Source organism: Rhamphochromis longiceps, linkage group LG3 (assembly GCF_057381845.1).
Source record: "Rhamphochromis longiceps isolate RC_006_pf linkage group LG3, R_longiceps_female_GT1.1, whole genome shotgun sequence".
NCBI classification, from domain to species: Eukaryota; Metazoa; Chordata; class Actinopteri; order Cichliformes; family Cichlidae; genus Rhamphochromis; species Rhamphochromis longiceps.
In genome coordinates, this window is record NC_140559.1 from 11661812 (window position 1) to 11676519 (window position 14708).

General features: G+C 42.9%; 1 protein-coding gene across 2 annotated transcripts in view; it reads left to right on the plus strand.

Moving 5' to 3' along the window:
• The window catches only part of LOC146672915 (alpha-2-macroglobulin-like), a 50015-nt gene that overhangs the window by 20763 nt on the left and 14544 nt on the right, over positions 1-14708 (plus strand). For both annotated transcript variants that reach the window (XM_085401367.1, XM_085401366.1), the window contains exons 13-23: positions 8106-8169; positions 8264-8409; positions 8815-8964; positions 9831-9974; positions 10081-10183; positions 10280-10427; positions 10797-11022; positions 11283-11409; positions 12324-12445; positions 12531-12582; positions 12808-12891. In XM_085401367.1, the coding sequence (XP_085257493.1) occupies positions 8106-8169; positions 8264-8409; positions 8815-8964; positions 9831-9974; positions 10081-10183; positions 10280-10427; positions 10797-11022; positions 11283-11409; positions 12324-12445; positions 12531-12582; positions 12808-12891 (1366 nt within the window). The remainder of the gene's footprint in view (positions 1-8105; positions 8170-8263; positions 8410-8814; positions 8965-9830; positions 9975-10080; positions 10184-10279; positions 10428-10796; positions 11023-11282; positions 11410-12323; positions 12446-12530; positions 12583-12807; positions 12892-14708) is intronic.

Below are 14708 nucleotides of genomic sequence, written 5' to 3' on the forward strand. Positions count from 1 at the left end.
AGGTTCTCCTGAACCTCCAGCTGACGAGTCTTGGGGCTGGACGGGCTCCTCGGGCCCTCCAGCTGACGAGTCTTGGGGCTGGACGGGCTCCTCGGGCCCTCCAGCTGACGAGGCAGAAAGCTGGACGGGCTCCTCGGGCCCTCCAGCCGACGAGGCAGGAAGCTGGCTAGGTTCTCCGGGCCCTCAAGCTGACGAGTCTTGGGGCTGGACGGGCTCCTCGGGCCCTCCAGCTGACGAGTCTTGGGGCTGGACGGGCTCCTCGGGCCCTCCAGCTGACGAGTCTTGGGGCTGGACGGGCTCCTCGGGCCCTCCAGCCGACGAGGCAGGAAGCTGGACGGGCTCCTCGGGCCCTCCAGCCGACGAGGCAGGAAGCTGGCTAGGTTCTCCTGAACCTCCAGCTGACGAGTCTTGGGGCTGGACGGGCTCCTCGGGCCCTCCAGCTGACGAGTCTTGGGGCTGGACGGGCTCCTCGGGCCCTCCAGCTGACGAGACTTGGGGCTGGACGGGCTCCTCGGGCCCTCCAGCTGACGAGGCAGGAAGCTGGACGGGCTCCTCGGGCCCTCCAGCCGACGAGGCAGGAAGCTGGCTAGGTTCTCCTGAACCTCAAGCTGACGAGTCTTGGGGCTGGACGGGCTCCTCGGGCCCTCCAGCTGACGAGTCTTGGGGCTGGACGGGCTCCTCGGGCCCTCCAGAAGACTAGGCAGGAAGCTGGACAGGCTCTTCGGGCCCTCCAGCTGACGAGGCAGGAAGCTGGACGGGCTCCACGGGCCCCCCAGCTGACGAGGAAGGAAGCTGGACGGGCTCCTTGGGCCCTCCAGCTGATGAGGCCGGAAGCTGGACGGGCTCCTTGGGCCCCCCCAGCGAAAACCGTCTCAGAACCAGTGGGCACTGGAGCCCCTGGCACACACAGGACAGAACCAGCAGGTGCACGGGCCTCTGGCAGTAACAGAACAGGACCAGCAGGCACGGTGGCCTCTGGCAAACACAAAGCAGACTGCAGCTGCACAGAGCATTGACTCAGCTCAGGCAGCCACAGCCGGGTGCAGTCCTCAGCTGGCTTCTTAACCTCCAGGGGTCCAGAGTCGGCTGGGGGCTGAAACCCAGCCTCTGGGGAGGCCCTGGGGTGCGTCACAGTCTCTGAACTGGCCAGCTTTTGAGGACTGATTACAATATTGTGTGGTTTGTCTCTCTGCTTAAAATGAACAGATGAAAAATTGTTCTTTGGCAAACGGAGTGTTTTAAATATTTAGGCATAAATTTACCGAAAGATCTTACAAAACTATTCGAACAGAACTACCTACCCTTATACAAAAAAATAAAGGAAGATATAGTAAGATGGAATTTAATTCCTTTCTTTAGTTTTAATTCAAGAATTGATTCTATTAAAATGAATGTATTGCCAAGATTTTTGTATCTATTTCAAACCCTACCAATAGAGATTAACCAAAGTCAATTTAATGAGTGGGATAAAATGTTATCTAGATATATATGGCAAGGTAAAAGACCAAGGGTTCGCCTTAAAACACTACAGCTGGCTAAGCAAAAGGGAGGATGGGGCCTCCCTGACCTCAGATATTATTATTTTGCAGCGCAGATGAGAGCAATAATATGCTGGTGTAACCAATCATACACTGCCCAATGGAAAACCATTGAGGAACAAATGCTGTCTATACCTATTCAGGCAACTCTAGCTGACAATAACTTACAAACCTATATAAAAAATACTGATAACATGTGGGTGAAAAGGACCCTTAAAACATGGAGAACTATTATAAAGGAATATAAACTCGAGACCAATATTACAGTTCTTAAATGGTGTGCTTACGACTCAGAGTTCAAACCTAATGAACTGGATTCTAGATTCAAGGACTGGACAGGTAAGGGCATAACAGCCCTGTGCAGTATAATGAAGGATGGAAAATTGTTCAGCTTTGACACGCTTAGAAAAACATTTTCATTAGAAAAAGAAGACTTCTATCGATATCTGCAGTTAAGGCACTATGCCGACACGAAGATGAGAAACGTAACAATGATAAACACACGCTTGATGGAACTGTTTATAAAAAGCTATAACTCAGAAACTATTGATAGAATTGTATCATGTCTCTATAAGGGTCTAATGGATTTGAAACCACATTCGACTTCATATATTAGAACAAAATGGGAGAAGGAAGGAGGGATAAAAATATTAGAGGAAGAATGGACGGCAATATGGAGATATCAGTGGATGTGTACCAGCTCACAAAAGTGGAGGGAATTTGGCTGGAAGTGCCTAATTAGATACTTTATAACACCTTCTCAGAAGTCTCATTATGATGATAACCCCCCTGCTTGTTGGAGGAACTGTGGAAATCAAAGTGCAAATCATTACCATATTTTCTGGGACTGCTCAATCTTGAGGGATTATTGGAGAGAAATACATAATGCCTTACAGGATATCTTTAAACGTGAAATACCTCTCGAGAGTAAGACTATGTTCTTTGGATATATACCTCAGGAATGGCCTAAATATGATAAACATTTAATAAATATTTTATTGGTGGCCTGTAAAAAGAATATCACCAGAAAATGGTTATCCCCAGAGAGCCCAAACATAAGTACATGGATGGAAATCACAATGGAAATTTATAACATGGAAAAGATAACAGCTTCTGTTAACCACAAGCTGGAGAAATTTACATCATATTGGGAAAACTGGGTTAAATATATCACGCCTCATAGGCCAGATTTTACTATTACAAACCAATAATTATGATGTATGTATATATATTTATAGGATCACCCCATACCAACACATCCGTGTTTTTTTGTTTTTGTTTTTGTTTTTTTGTTTCTTTTTTTTTTTTTTTTTCTCTCTTTCTTAGGTTTGTTAGTTTTGTTTTTTGCTTTTTGATTTTCGGATTATGTGATGGTTTCAATTACTTTTATCGTTGTAAGTATTCTTCCCTTATGACTTGGATGTAAATTAAAATACTATTTCAGTATTTAAGGCAGAAAACCTAAGTATGAAGAATGCTTACATGATGTACATACTGTGAATGCCTGCTTTTGAAACCTTAATAAAAATATGAATTTAAAAAAAAAAAAAAGAAAAATTGTTCTTTTCGGGTTGGATTGACTTAGCTTGTTGTACAGGAGGAGTAGGTGAAGATGATGGCTGAATAGGTGGCTGAGCTGATGATAAGGCTGATGAGTCTTCTACCAACTGAGCTACTGACTGGGCTATGGGCTGTAACATAGTTTGTAGTAAGTCTGGCTGTGACTGTAACTGAGCTATGGGTAGTGAAGCTGAATGGGGTGGAGGTGACGGCTGGGCTGCTAACTGAGCTACTGGCTGGGCAGCTAACTGAGCTACTGGCTGGGATGCTAACTCAAAAAACACAGCCCCGGTATAAACAGTCACAAGGTCTGGCGAAACAGAAAGAGTGTCTTTTCTACTCACCACAGCCGGCAACACAGAACTCTCGGGGCCCGGCTGTGGCAATGGGCGTCGGCAGTGTGAATGTCGCTTCCTTCTCGGAGACAGCTCCGACCGGCCGGGTAATTCTACATCCGGCGGGCCGGGCCGCAGATTCCCCGGCGGGCAGTGCAAAACATTCACCACCGGGCTGGGTCGGGAAGCGGTAGCGGCTGGAGGGTGAAGGTGCAGTTCTTTTAGAATGAAGTCCTGTGCGAGCGGGTGAAGAGAGTCCAGTAGCCAGGGGTGAGTAGAAATTAGCTGCTGTAGCCTGGCTTCTACAGCGCGGTGAAATTCCTCTCCCTCACGTTCAAGCCACAGGTTAACCTGTCACGGGTAATGGGGAAATACGGACTCAGTCGCGGAGCTCTGGATGCGAAGCAAACAGTGCATTTATTTACAGTGCTCAAAAACAGTCTCAAAACACAAAGCGAAGTACAAAAATTCAACGGTGATCATCTCCAAATTCCCAGTGGTGTGCAGGTGAGTCTCCCAAGTGATTATCCGAGTGTGTTTCTCCTCCGAGAGCTTAATCCAGCGGGCTCCTTCTCTCCAACCTTCTGCTCCGTATCACTTCCTCCTACAAACGAGTGACAACAACAGGTGAGACAGGGTAGCCGGCTAAGGCTATGTTACAAGTAACAAACACTCTTTACTACCGAGCTTCCAGTACAATCCAGCGTCGGCTGCCATCCGGACACACAGTTAAATACCTCAGTCCACAACGAAGGATGATCAGTGACAGCTGGGTGGCAAATTAGGTGCAGGTGTATCAGCCACTGGGTGGAGGAGGAGAGAGAAGCACACACATACACACACAGGCAGGTCGCCCCGGGAAGGACCGTCCGACCATGACATAACCAACCTCGAAATGGAGTCAATCAATTCCTCCCGAAACTCCTGGGAAGGTGCGGTTGCTGCTGGGTCCATGTTTGGTCGGCTCGTACTGTCACGGCTGGCACCAGTCGTGTTGTGGAATGAAAGGAGGACCCAAAATGCAGCAGTGACTGATGATACGAGTGACGTTTATTTACAAGGTGGCAGTGGCAGAAACAGGCAACGAAGCGTGAGAAATTACTAACGGAAACCTAAACTGGGAGAAACTAAAGAGCAAACCTGAAATCTTAACGAAACGGAGAGCAGAGCAGAGAGACGCAGACTAAGGAACAGGATACCAAGAAACACAGACGAGCCGACAACGAACACAGACCGACACCCACTAAATATACACACACAAGATAATCGGGTAATCACACACAGGAGGGAAGAACAGCTGAACCCAACACACATGAGGACTGGAGCAGACAAGCTGAACACAATGACAGACAGACACAGACCTTCAGAACAAAACAGGAAATCTAGAACCCGAACCGGACACAAGGGGGGAGGACACAGAATAACTAGAACAGAGGAAAATAATCATAAAACACAAAACGCTGGGTCAACGACCCAGCACCATGACAAGCTTAGTAATTAGCCTCAGTGTTTGGTCCTTTGTTCATGATATCCTTAGTTTTCTCTCTCTGTTAAGTATTTATATTCTTTGGCCTTCGTAGATTTAGTCATTTCTGTTCTCAGTTAATCATGCTTTCCCTGTGTTTCCCCTACACTTTTCAAGTCTCGTCTTTTAGTGACTCCACGTTTAGTTATTTTCTGTTTTATTTTTCTAATCCTTTGTTTTGTGCATCTTAGGATTCTCAGGATTTGTATGTGTAAAAAGAATTTATGTGTACATAAAAAAGATTTGTGTACGTGAGAAACTCTGCACTCAAGTTTCAAGTTACAAGTACAAATTTTGACCGTATTTTTCTTCCTTTCATCTGATTGGCCAATGTCCTGTCATATAGTTAGGGCTGGACCAGGTGACCCTGAATCCTCCCTTAGTTATGCTGCAATAGACGTAGGCTGCCGGGGGATTCCCATGATGCATTGAGTTTTTCCTTTCCAGTCACCTTTCTCACTCACTATGTGTTAACAGACCTCTCTGCATTGAATCATACCTGTTATTAATCTTATTGTAGGGTCTACCTTACAATAGAAAGCACCTTGATGTGACAGTTTTATTGATTTTTGTTGGCCTTTTTTGCGCTCCATCTCATCCCAAACCATCTCCTTTGAGTTTAAGTCAGGTGACTGTGGAGGCTAGGCCATCACTCTCCTTCTTGGTCAAACAGCACTCACACAGCCTGGAGGTGTGTTTGGGGTCATTGTGCTGTTGGAAAATAGATGATGCAATGGCATGTGGCTGCAGGATGCTGTGGTAGCCATGCTGGTTCAGTGTGCCTTCAGTTTTGAATAAATCCCCAACAGTGTCACCAGCAAAGCCCCCCCCCCCACACACACATACACACTATCACACCTCCTCCTCCATGCTTCACAGTGGGAACCATGCATGCAGAGACCATCCATTCACCTTTTCTCTGTCGCACAAAGACACGTCAGGTGGAGCCAAAGATCTCAACTTTGGACTAATGAGACCAAAGCACAGATTTCCACTGGTCTAATGTCCATTCCTTGTGTTTCTTGGCTGAATCGTAACATAAACGAATCACTCACTCACTCACTCACCCCCTCCCTCCTGGCTCACAGCTTCTTCTTCTGCTTGGTTGGCAACCAATGTTAAGGCGCATTACCGCCCCCTGGCTCACAGCTCAGTGGACATTTAGATGAGAAAATATATATTTAACACGTGAGGAAAATACTAATAAAATAAAATAAAAATAAATAAAATAAATGTTACCTTTAGAAATCTTTTTTTTTGCTCTTTTTTGCTCTATAAAAATGGTTGTTTTTCTTTTTCAATCACTTATCTTACCTGTAGGATTTACTAAAAAATGGAAACAAATTAAGTTTGAGTGAAAATGTAAATTTTTTGCACTCTCTGGTCAACTGACTCAGTGACTCAAATGACTCAAAACACCCGATTCACTTTGGTGAGTGACTCACTAAAACTCGATTCAGCAAAAAGAATCAAATTTACCATCACTACCTGCTAGTGGAACTCTGTGTGGCATTTATCTGGACTCTAATCTGAGCTGCTGTTAACTTGTGATTTCTAAGGCTGGTGACTCTGATGAATTTATCCTCAGCAGAGGTGACCCTTGGCCTTCCTTTCCTGGGGCGGTCCGCATGTGAGCCAGTTTCATCGTAGCACTTGATGGTTTTTGTGACTGCACCTGGGGACACATTCAAATATGAATTCTAACAGTTGTGTCAGCTGTTCTGTCAGCTGTGTACCAACCTGACTTCTGCACAAAACAACTGATGGTCCCAACCCCATTAAGAAGGCAGGAGATTCCACCAATTGACACTGATAAGGCTCACCTGTGAGGTGAAACACGTCAGGCGAGGGTTTGCAGCACTGTTGTGCAGCAAAGTTGTGTACAGGGCTTTGAGTGCTCAGAAAGAGTAGAAAAGCGCTATATAAGAACCAGTCCATTTACCATTACCATTCACTGCCAGTAAAGCAAAGGGCAGCTACTCTGAGGACTCTAAAACATAAAACATATTTAGAGATATTTATATACTTTTCTTTGCTTCAGTATGCATCTACATTGTAGAAAGTATTAAAATAAAAATTAAAAAAACACTGAATGAGAAGGTGTGTCAAAACTTTTAACTGGTAGTGTATATCCACCAGTGTTGGTCAAGTTACTTGAAAAAAGTAATCAGTAACTAATTACTGATTGCTTCCCCCCAAAAGTAATTAATTACTTAGTTACTTAGTTACTTTTTAAAAACACGATTTACAACCTGAAGAGGTGATAAAGCGATAGATCTTTCAGCCCAATTCTACTTTTTCTACATAATCCATCATACAAAATGTAATCAAATGGAAAAGTCTCTTTTTAAAACTTGTTTTATTATTTTTAATCTTTTAACTTCATGCATCAAGCAAAAATTTAATTATATGCAACATTCTCTGACTGGAAGAAATTAGTTTAACATTTAAACCTATTTTCTGCACATTCCAGCACATAAAATAAAATATTTTTTGTGTTTACACTCAGTCTTTCAAATAGATGCAAGTAAAACACAGCAGAAAATAAATAAAGTCAAAGACTCAGCGGTCCTGTTGCTCTATTTTCACCTGTAAAGCAGGAGCGGGGTAGGCGGAGGTTTACCCTGGTGCAGGTGTGCCGCGGCGGTCAGTTAAAGAATCCGCGAGTTTCTCTGTGAGTTTCCCATTACGTCGTAGCTACTCGGTGCTTGTTTGGAAGTTTAGGGGTTTTTTCGCTGTAAAAAGAAGTTTTCTTCCCACGCACAGCGGACACTAATGTTTTTGTCACTTTTTACGGAATCAAACTCAAAGTAAGGTCAGTACTTCCATGCTTTAAACGCTGCACGCTCATACTCTCTCTGCACTCCATATATGATCCACTGTTGATCTGCACACAGCTGTTGTCACGAACGTCGCACTCGCTTACGTCACTGTCGTGAGACATTCTCGCAAAAAATCACGGTTTTAATAACGCAGTAACGCAGCGTTCCTACGGGAAAGTAACGGTAATCTAATTACCGATTTTGCAATAGTAATCCCTTACTTTACTTGAAAAAAGTAATCAGATTACGCGTCACTGCCCATCTCTGATGTCCACAGATATCAGTGCTAGTTCATTCTTGTTTTTAAATGATTTCTGTCTTCCAGGTGTTGTCCAGAGGAGCAGTCACCATGCAAGGACAAACACAGGTTCAAGTGCAAGATAGATCAGGTAAAATTTCCATATTTCCACAAATGCCACAGCCAAGCATTGGCGTTGGTCTGTTTTGTTGATCTGTGGATGCATGTTTGGACCTGTGTTTCAGTGAATGAGGGCCAGGTGTCCTTTAAAGTCAGAGTGTCTCCTGAGATGGCTCCAGAGTTCCAGGTTGTGGCTTATGCCGTCCTGCCAAGTGAGGATGTAATTGCCCACAGTGCTGACTTCTCTACTGAGAAATGCTTCAGCAACAAGGTGAGTGTAATTCTAGAGGTGTGCTGTGTGTTTGGTGTCTGCAGTCATGCCATGTCGTTCAAATCAAAGTCAAATTCAGTTGGCTAAATCACCTGAGGATTTCTAGCATCAGTAAATGGACTGGTTGTTGCACAGCTGTTTCTACTCTACCTGAGGACTCAAATTGCTTCTTTATATGACCTCATGACCCGCTCACTCCCATTTATACAAGCACTTTTTCAATGATGATGCAAGTCCTACCTATCTAACACTGACACAGTGTTCATACAGTGTCCAACGTGGGCTACAGCCATCACATGGGACTCATGATTTGTCACTCACCACAGTGAAGCAGCTCATTTAGCCAGCAGTGAGTGGGGACTCATCACAGTCACTAAACTTCTACGGGTGTTTTGTGTGTGTCAGGTGTCAGTGGAGTTTTCACCGTCTTCAGCCGTCCCAGGTGAAGAGACCAACATGCAGGTGACGGCCCTGCCACGTTCTCTGTGTGGTGTGAGCGCCATCGACAAGAGCGTTCTCATCAAGGAGCCTGGGAAGACTCTGGATGCAGATAAGGTAACTGCTGATATTAACACCAGTGAGGTGGACACATCCCTTATTTCCAGAGCCCGTAGTGTCGTGAGTTACCAGCAGCTCATGCCTTCGCTCCGGTACTTGTGTCCTGATAAGTATTCTTTGGGCAGTCGTACATTGAACTGTTTTAAACAGTCAAATGCTGAGTTTGTCTTAAAGCAAACTGGTATAAAAAATACAAGGTTACAAATGCATGTGTCTGTGATGACAGTCTTTCTAGCGAGTAAGTAAGTACCATGCTTGTTGCTCATGTGGTTGCAGACAGCAATATTTTAATCTTATAAAATTAATTCCTTTTGAGCAAATTAATATTTCAGCATGGAGATAAATCCAGGATCATGACTTTTTTAGCAAATAATTCAACCATGCAAACAAGTGCATCACCTGCCAATCACTGTCTGCTTTACTCGAGAAGAATTTAACTTTGCACCAAAACTGCTCAAATACACGAGTATTTGTTGATGTTAAACATACAGCAAAACCTGGAAAAAGTGAGACTTAGTGAGTTTAAGGAGCTACAGAGACAGCTTCAAATGGAGAACACTTACTGTAGCCATATAAGTCACTAAGAACGATGTGGTGTTTATAGTAAAATTGTAGAACTTCTGTAACATTTGGTAAACAGATACTTCAACTACAACACCTCACATCTGCGAACACTTACTGCTGACTTGATCATTTTTATTTATTTATTTTTTCAGAATTCTTCTTAGATAATCTAGCAATTCATTTGAACCTAATCTGTACTCATATTTACATGTTAGAGTTAAAAAACACATGTGGATCAAATGTGACCAGGCAGGCAATAAATGTTTGGAGCTTTTGTTGATCTGCACTTTTCTTTTCAGATATTTGACTTGCTCCCACTCAAGAAATCCTCAGGTATCCCGTATGAGGTTGATGATGCTACAGACTGCCTTAATGTGAGACCAAAAAGATATGTTTTGCCACACCCCAGTCAAGAGCAAAATGACGCCTATGCAGTTTTCCAGGTAAAATACAAGTATACCTGTGAGTCCGTCAAACATAACGTAAATACAATAGTTTTTGTTGTTGCACCAGTTTTTGCTGATCTTTGTGTGCTGCTGAAATATGTAGAAAGTCGGACTGAAGATGGCGACAAACTTGCTTTTTCGATTGCCTTCATGCCTCAAGTTCAAAGGAAAAGTCTACCATGATGGCTCTCATCATGTCTCCTACAGTAAATCTTTCACTTGTTTGTGTTGTGTTTTTGATACAAATTTTCTTTTTATTCACCAAAAAGTAAACTGGTAATTATTTTTCTCTTTTTATTTAGGTATGCTTCCCCGGTTTAGAGATGGTTCTATACGACTAAGTAGTCCTGTTGTGGGATCTGCTGGGCAGCTTCCTCGTGAAGCTGCACCAATAGAGACAGCTCGCTCTTTCTTCCCTGAGACGTGGATCTGGGATCTGGTGGAAGTTGGGTAAGTATCTGTTGTGAAGAGATCTGGTGCATATTCCATTTTAAAAAGTTTATACGATCACATTTAGAAACCCATGTGAACTTTCTGCTGTGTCTTTGCACACATGAAAAAGATGAAAATAGAATAATTGTGAGTTTTTTCTTGAGCATGTTTTGATGCTTCAGGCTGATGTTTTGTCATATTTAAAGTTTTGTGGGATACATTATTTCACTGTCATCAGCACCGTGGAGCTCTTTTACTTTGTCAATGCAACATATACAAGTCATTCACACTGCAGGATGTAACTACACTGTTATACAAGTAATTTACAGACATAAAAACATGTTTGATTATGTTACAGAATATGTTTGTGTGTATCTGCTGCTTCAGAGACGATGGAAAAAGGGGCGTGTCCCTGACTGTCCCAGACACCATCACCACCTGGGAGACGGAGGCTTTCTGTTTGTCCTCTCAGGGTTTTGGTTTGGCTCCTCGTAAAGAAATGAAAGTCTTCCAACCTTTCTTCCTTGAACTCACCATGCCCTACTCCATCATCCGGGGGGAGCACTTTGAACTGAGGGCGACTGTCTTTAACTACCTGACCAGCTGCATCATGGTAATCAATGATTAAAGTGTTTAGATACATGTCTGTTCATAGCCAAGGAAAGCCATACTGAAAACATGACTTTCTAAGCAAAATTTATATCATAGTTATTAAAATACAATAGAAAATATCTTTTCTTTGGCAATATAACCATGCAGGATGCAGGCCGTTCTTGAAGGGCCCCTGCTCACCAACACCTGCAAGCTCACCTGTAGGTGTGTTCACATTTGAACTCAGGTTTAAATGTAGCCATGTCTGTGTTCCTCGTACAGGTTACTGTCACTCCTGGGCCGTCCTCAGATTACACCCTCACGCCTCTCTCTGGTGATCTGTACACATCCTGTTTGTGTGCCAACGAGCGCAAGACCCTCAGGTGGACCATGATCCCAACAGCCTTAGGTGAGGATCAGGCTTTGGTCCTCCACACTGCCAGGAAACCGCTGTGTGGCAGGCTGAGTACGACCCAAGTGCAGCACCCAGAAGCAGGAAGTGAACTCTCAGGAAGTGACTTAAAAAGAATCCACATAAGATGGCTAAATAGAATAAATGAGATTAAAACAATAAAGAGCAATTATAAAAACACTATGTGAGAAATACTGCTGAAATATAAGTTATCATAATGAAATGAGAGAATCTGAGCCCCAATAAGCTATATTCATGGAATTTAGAAAGCTGTGTGTGCATTAGACGACAGTGAGTGTGCAGTGTAGAGCTAGGACATGTAGACAGTCAAATGCTGCTGCAAATCCAGAATATAACCCCTGTGTTTGGAAGGCTAAACGTGGGGGTTGTAGGGAGTGGGGCAGAACGTCTATACCTCCAGTCTGAGGGCAGCAGCTGCCTCCATCCTCATGCTTTACTTAATGCAGCTGTCTTAGCCAATTACAAGTCATTTTGAAACCTTCCTTTCAATTCATTATGCATGCTTCCCTTGCACAGTATCATTAGAACAGACTGTTTGCAGTTGCATTGCCATGCAAATGATTTCTTCTTAATCTTAATTGGATCTTATGATTTGCAGTACTTTGGCCTCCAGCAGGACTCAGCAGCAACCCTGACATCATTTTGGACTGTTTTTTTTTTTCAGCTCATGTTTTTCATGCCTGATGCAGTAAAATTTCCAATTGTAATTGATCTTACCTTCGATTTAGAACCAACATTAAATCTAGATTTAGATCTAGTGTGATCACAGTTAACCGCCTCCTTTTGTCCCAACACATTTCCTTCTAGTTTCTACAAAATCTGTAAAATAACCTCGGTAACCTTTATTTTAATGGAGAGACGAAGAAGGTGACCTGTGCTGCTGCTTTTAGGGGCTGTGAATGTGACTGTGTCTGCTGAGGCCGTAGCGTCCCATGTGTCATGTGATAATGAGGTTGTGAGCGTACCAGACAGAGGTCGCATCGACGTGGTCACCAAATCTCTCATAGTGAAGGTCAGTGTCATAAATACGAGACGAGAAAAACATTTTTACTCATAAAATTTAAATTGTTACTCATTTTAAAGATACTTTTCCTCAGGCTGAGGGAAGTGAGACGACAAAGACGTACAACTGGCTTCTTTGTCCAAAAGGTCAGTGTGATGTCCATCAGTTACAAAGTTTAAATAAAGAAATGACCTAAATGCTCAAAGTTAGCAGTGGAGTGCACTGTGTACATAAAATGTGCCAAATTTTCATCTTTTACTTTCACAAAATGTAACGATATGTGCTGAAGATCAGGCCACCTGGTGACTTTGGACAGTAACTCTGTTGTAGTCGTGACTTCCTGATTGGACGTTTGTTGTGTCTGTACACAGGAAGCCCGCTGACGGAGGAAGCAGAGATACATCTGCCTGAGAATGTGATAGAAGGATCTGCCCGCACTTCTGTATCAGTCCTGGGTAAACCTCATCATTTCATCTCAATTTTGATTCAGCCAAATAAAAATATGGCAGGTTAAAGCTTTGTTAAAAAGGCAAATTACTAAAACAACAGAAAATAAAAGAGACGTCATGTTCAAGTAAAAGTAAAAACCGTATTCAGCTTTTAAAAGATGATTTCATTTATAGATAGACCCACGTCTTCCTGGCCTTGTGTGAAAAAGAAATGGACCCCAAAAAGGCTGTTTGTGCCATTCTGTGCAGGAAGAACTGCAGTCTAGCTTTAGTCATAAGTGTGTTTGAAACGCTGAGTTTTGGCCCAGTCACACCAGAGGGTTTTCCAGCGCAATCGTTCTGGTCATGCAGAATCATGTCAGTAGGATTTAAGTCCAGATTTTAACTCGGCCACTTTCTGGTGTCCTGGATCATTTTCCATCTTAACCCTCTGGGGTCGACGTATGCGCCGACACGTCAAAATCACATGACCAATTTAAGACAACACAGCTACAAGATAGTGAGGGGATTTCTTTCTCTTGTTGGAGAACCGGCTCTTTCGGCTCGGCGCATTAAAAAGAGCCAGGACTTTCAGCTCCCAACCGGCTCTTCAGGTTGTTTTGTTGGTCGAAAGTAACGGACTTCAGACTATATACCAGTTCTTGAATTGTGTCGATGGACCACGTAAAACCAGAGTTATGATAAAAAATACACATAAAGTTTTTTTCTGAACAAAACAGTGGCGTTTACAGCAGGAAGAACGGTAAAAACGGCGTTTTCTACAGACAGCGCTAGCAAACACTCTCCGCTTGCGCGTGAAAAAATAAAAAGAAAAAACACCCCTTCCCTATTGGTGTTAGAGTTTACCATGTCAGCCAATCAAAAAATGATATGGCAACATGTGACGCTTGGTTATTTAGGGAGAACGGCATTTTTAGTAGTGACGGAAAGCGAGCAAAAGAGAGAGAGAGCGAGTTTTCATATGTCACACATTAGTGACGTTTAGCGTGTTTGGAGGCTGTAGTTAGTGTGTTGTGTAGTTATTGTGTTGTATTGTGTGTCAGTTAGACTGCTGAATGTCACATTTGCTCCAAAAACGCCGTCAAAGGCAGAGTCCAGTGTAAACGCTGTTCCCACATGGAAAACTGGACTGATGCTCCTCCTGCTGTCAGACCTGGTTCAGGCCTGTGCAGTTCTCCTCTGTCTTATACTGAACACAAATCATTTGTGTGCCTTCTTATTTGATGCAGAACTGATTGTTCTGTAAATAGATTTAAATGGTTATGTAAAAAACGCCTGAGGCCTGGGCTGCATTTTTAGGTAAATAGTACCATATAACTTTGTTGTTTGCAAAACTTGTGCATAATTTTATTCTTTCTATTTGCATTTCAAGTTATGAAAATGATTCATTAAACATGTTTGTGGGTTTTACAGTAAAAAATTTAACTTTTTCTACTCGGATTTTGACATTTTTGTCTGAATTTAGATCAACTGTGTATAGTATGCCAAAAGGAAAAAATAACTCAAATTTCAGATATTTAAAGCTGTGCTGAAAGTAACGATACCAAACAAGGCAAGATAAACAGTTTTTAAAGGTGAGATATAGAGGTAAAATCAAAAGTAGTCAAAAACGGCCAATTATACCCTGACCCCAAGGCAAGGCAAGGCAAGTTTATTTGTATAGCACAATTCAACAACAAGGTGATTCAAAGTGCTTTACAGAGACATTAGAAACAAAAACAAATAAAAAGCATGATTTAAAATTGATTAAAACAAGCAAACAAACTAACTAACTAATTAGCAAACAAACAAACAAACAAAACAGTATATAAAATCAAAACAGA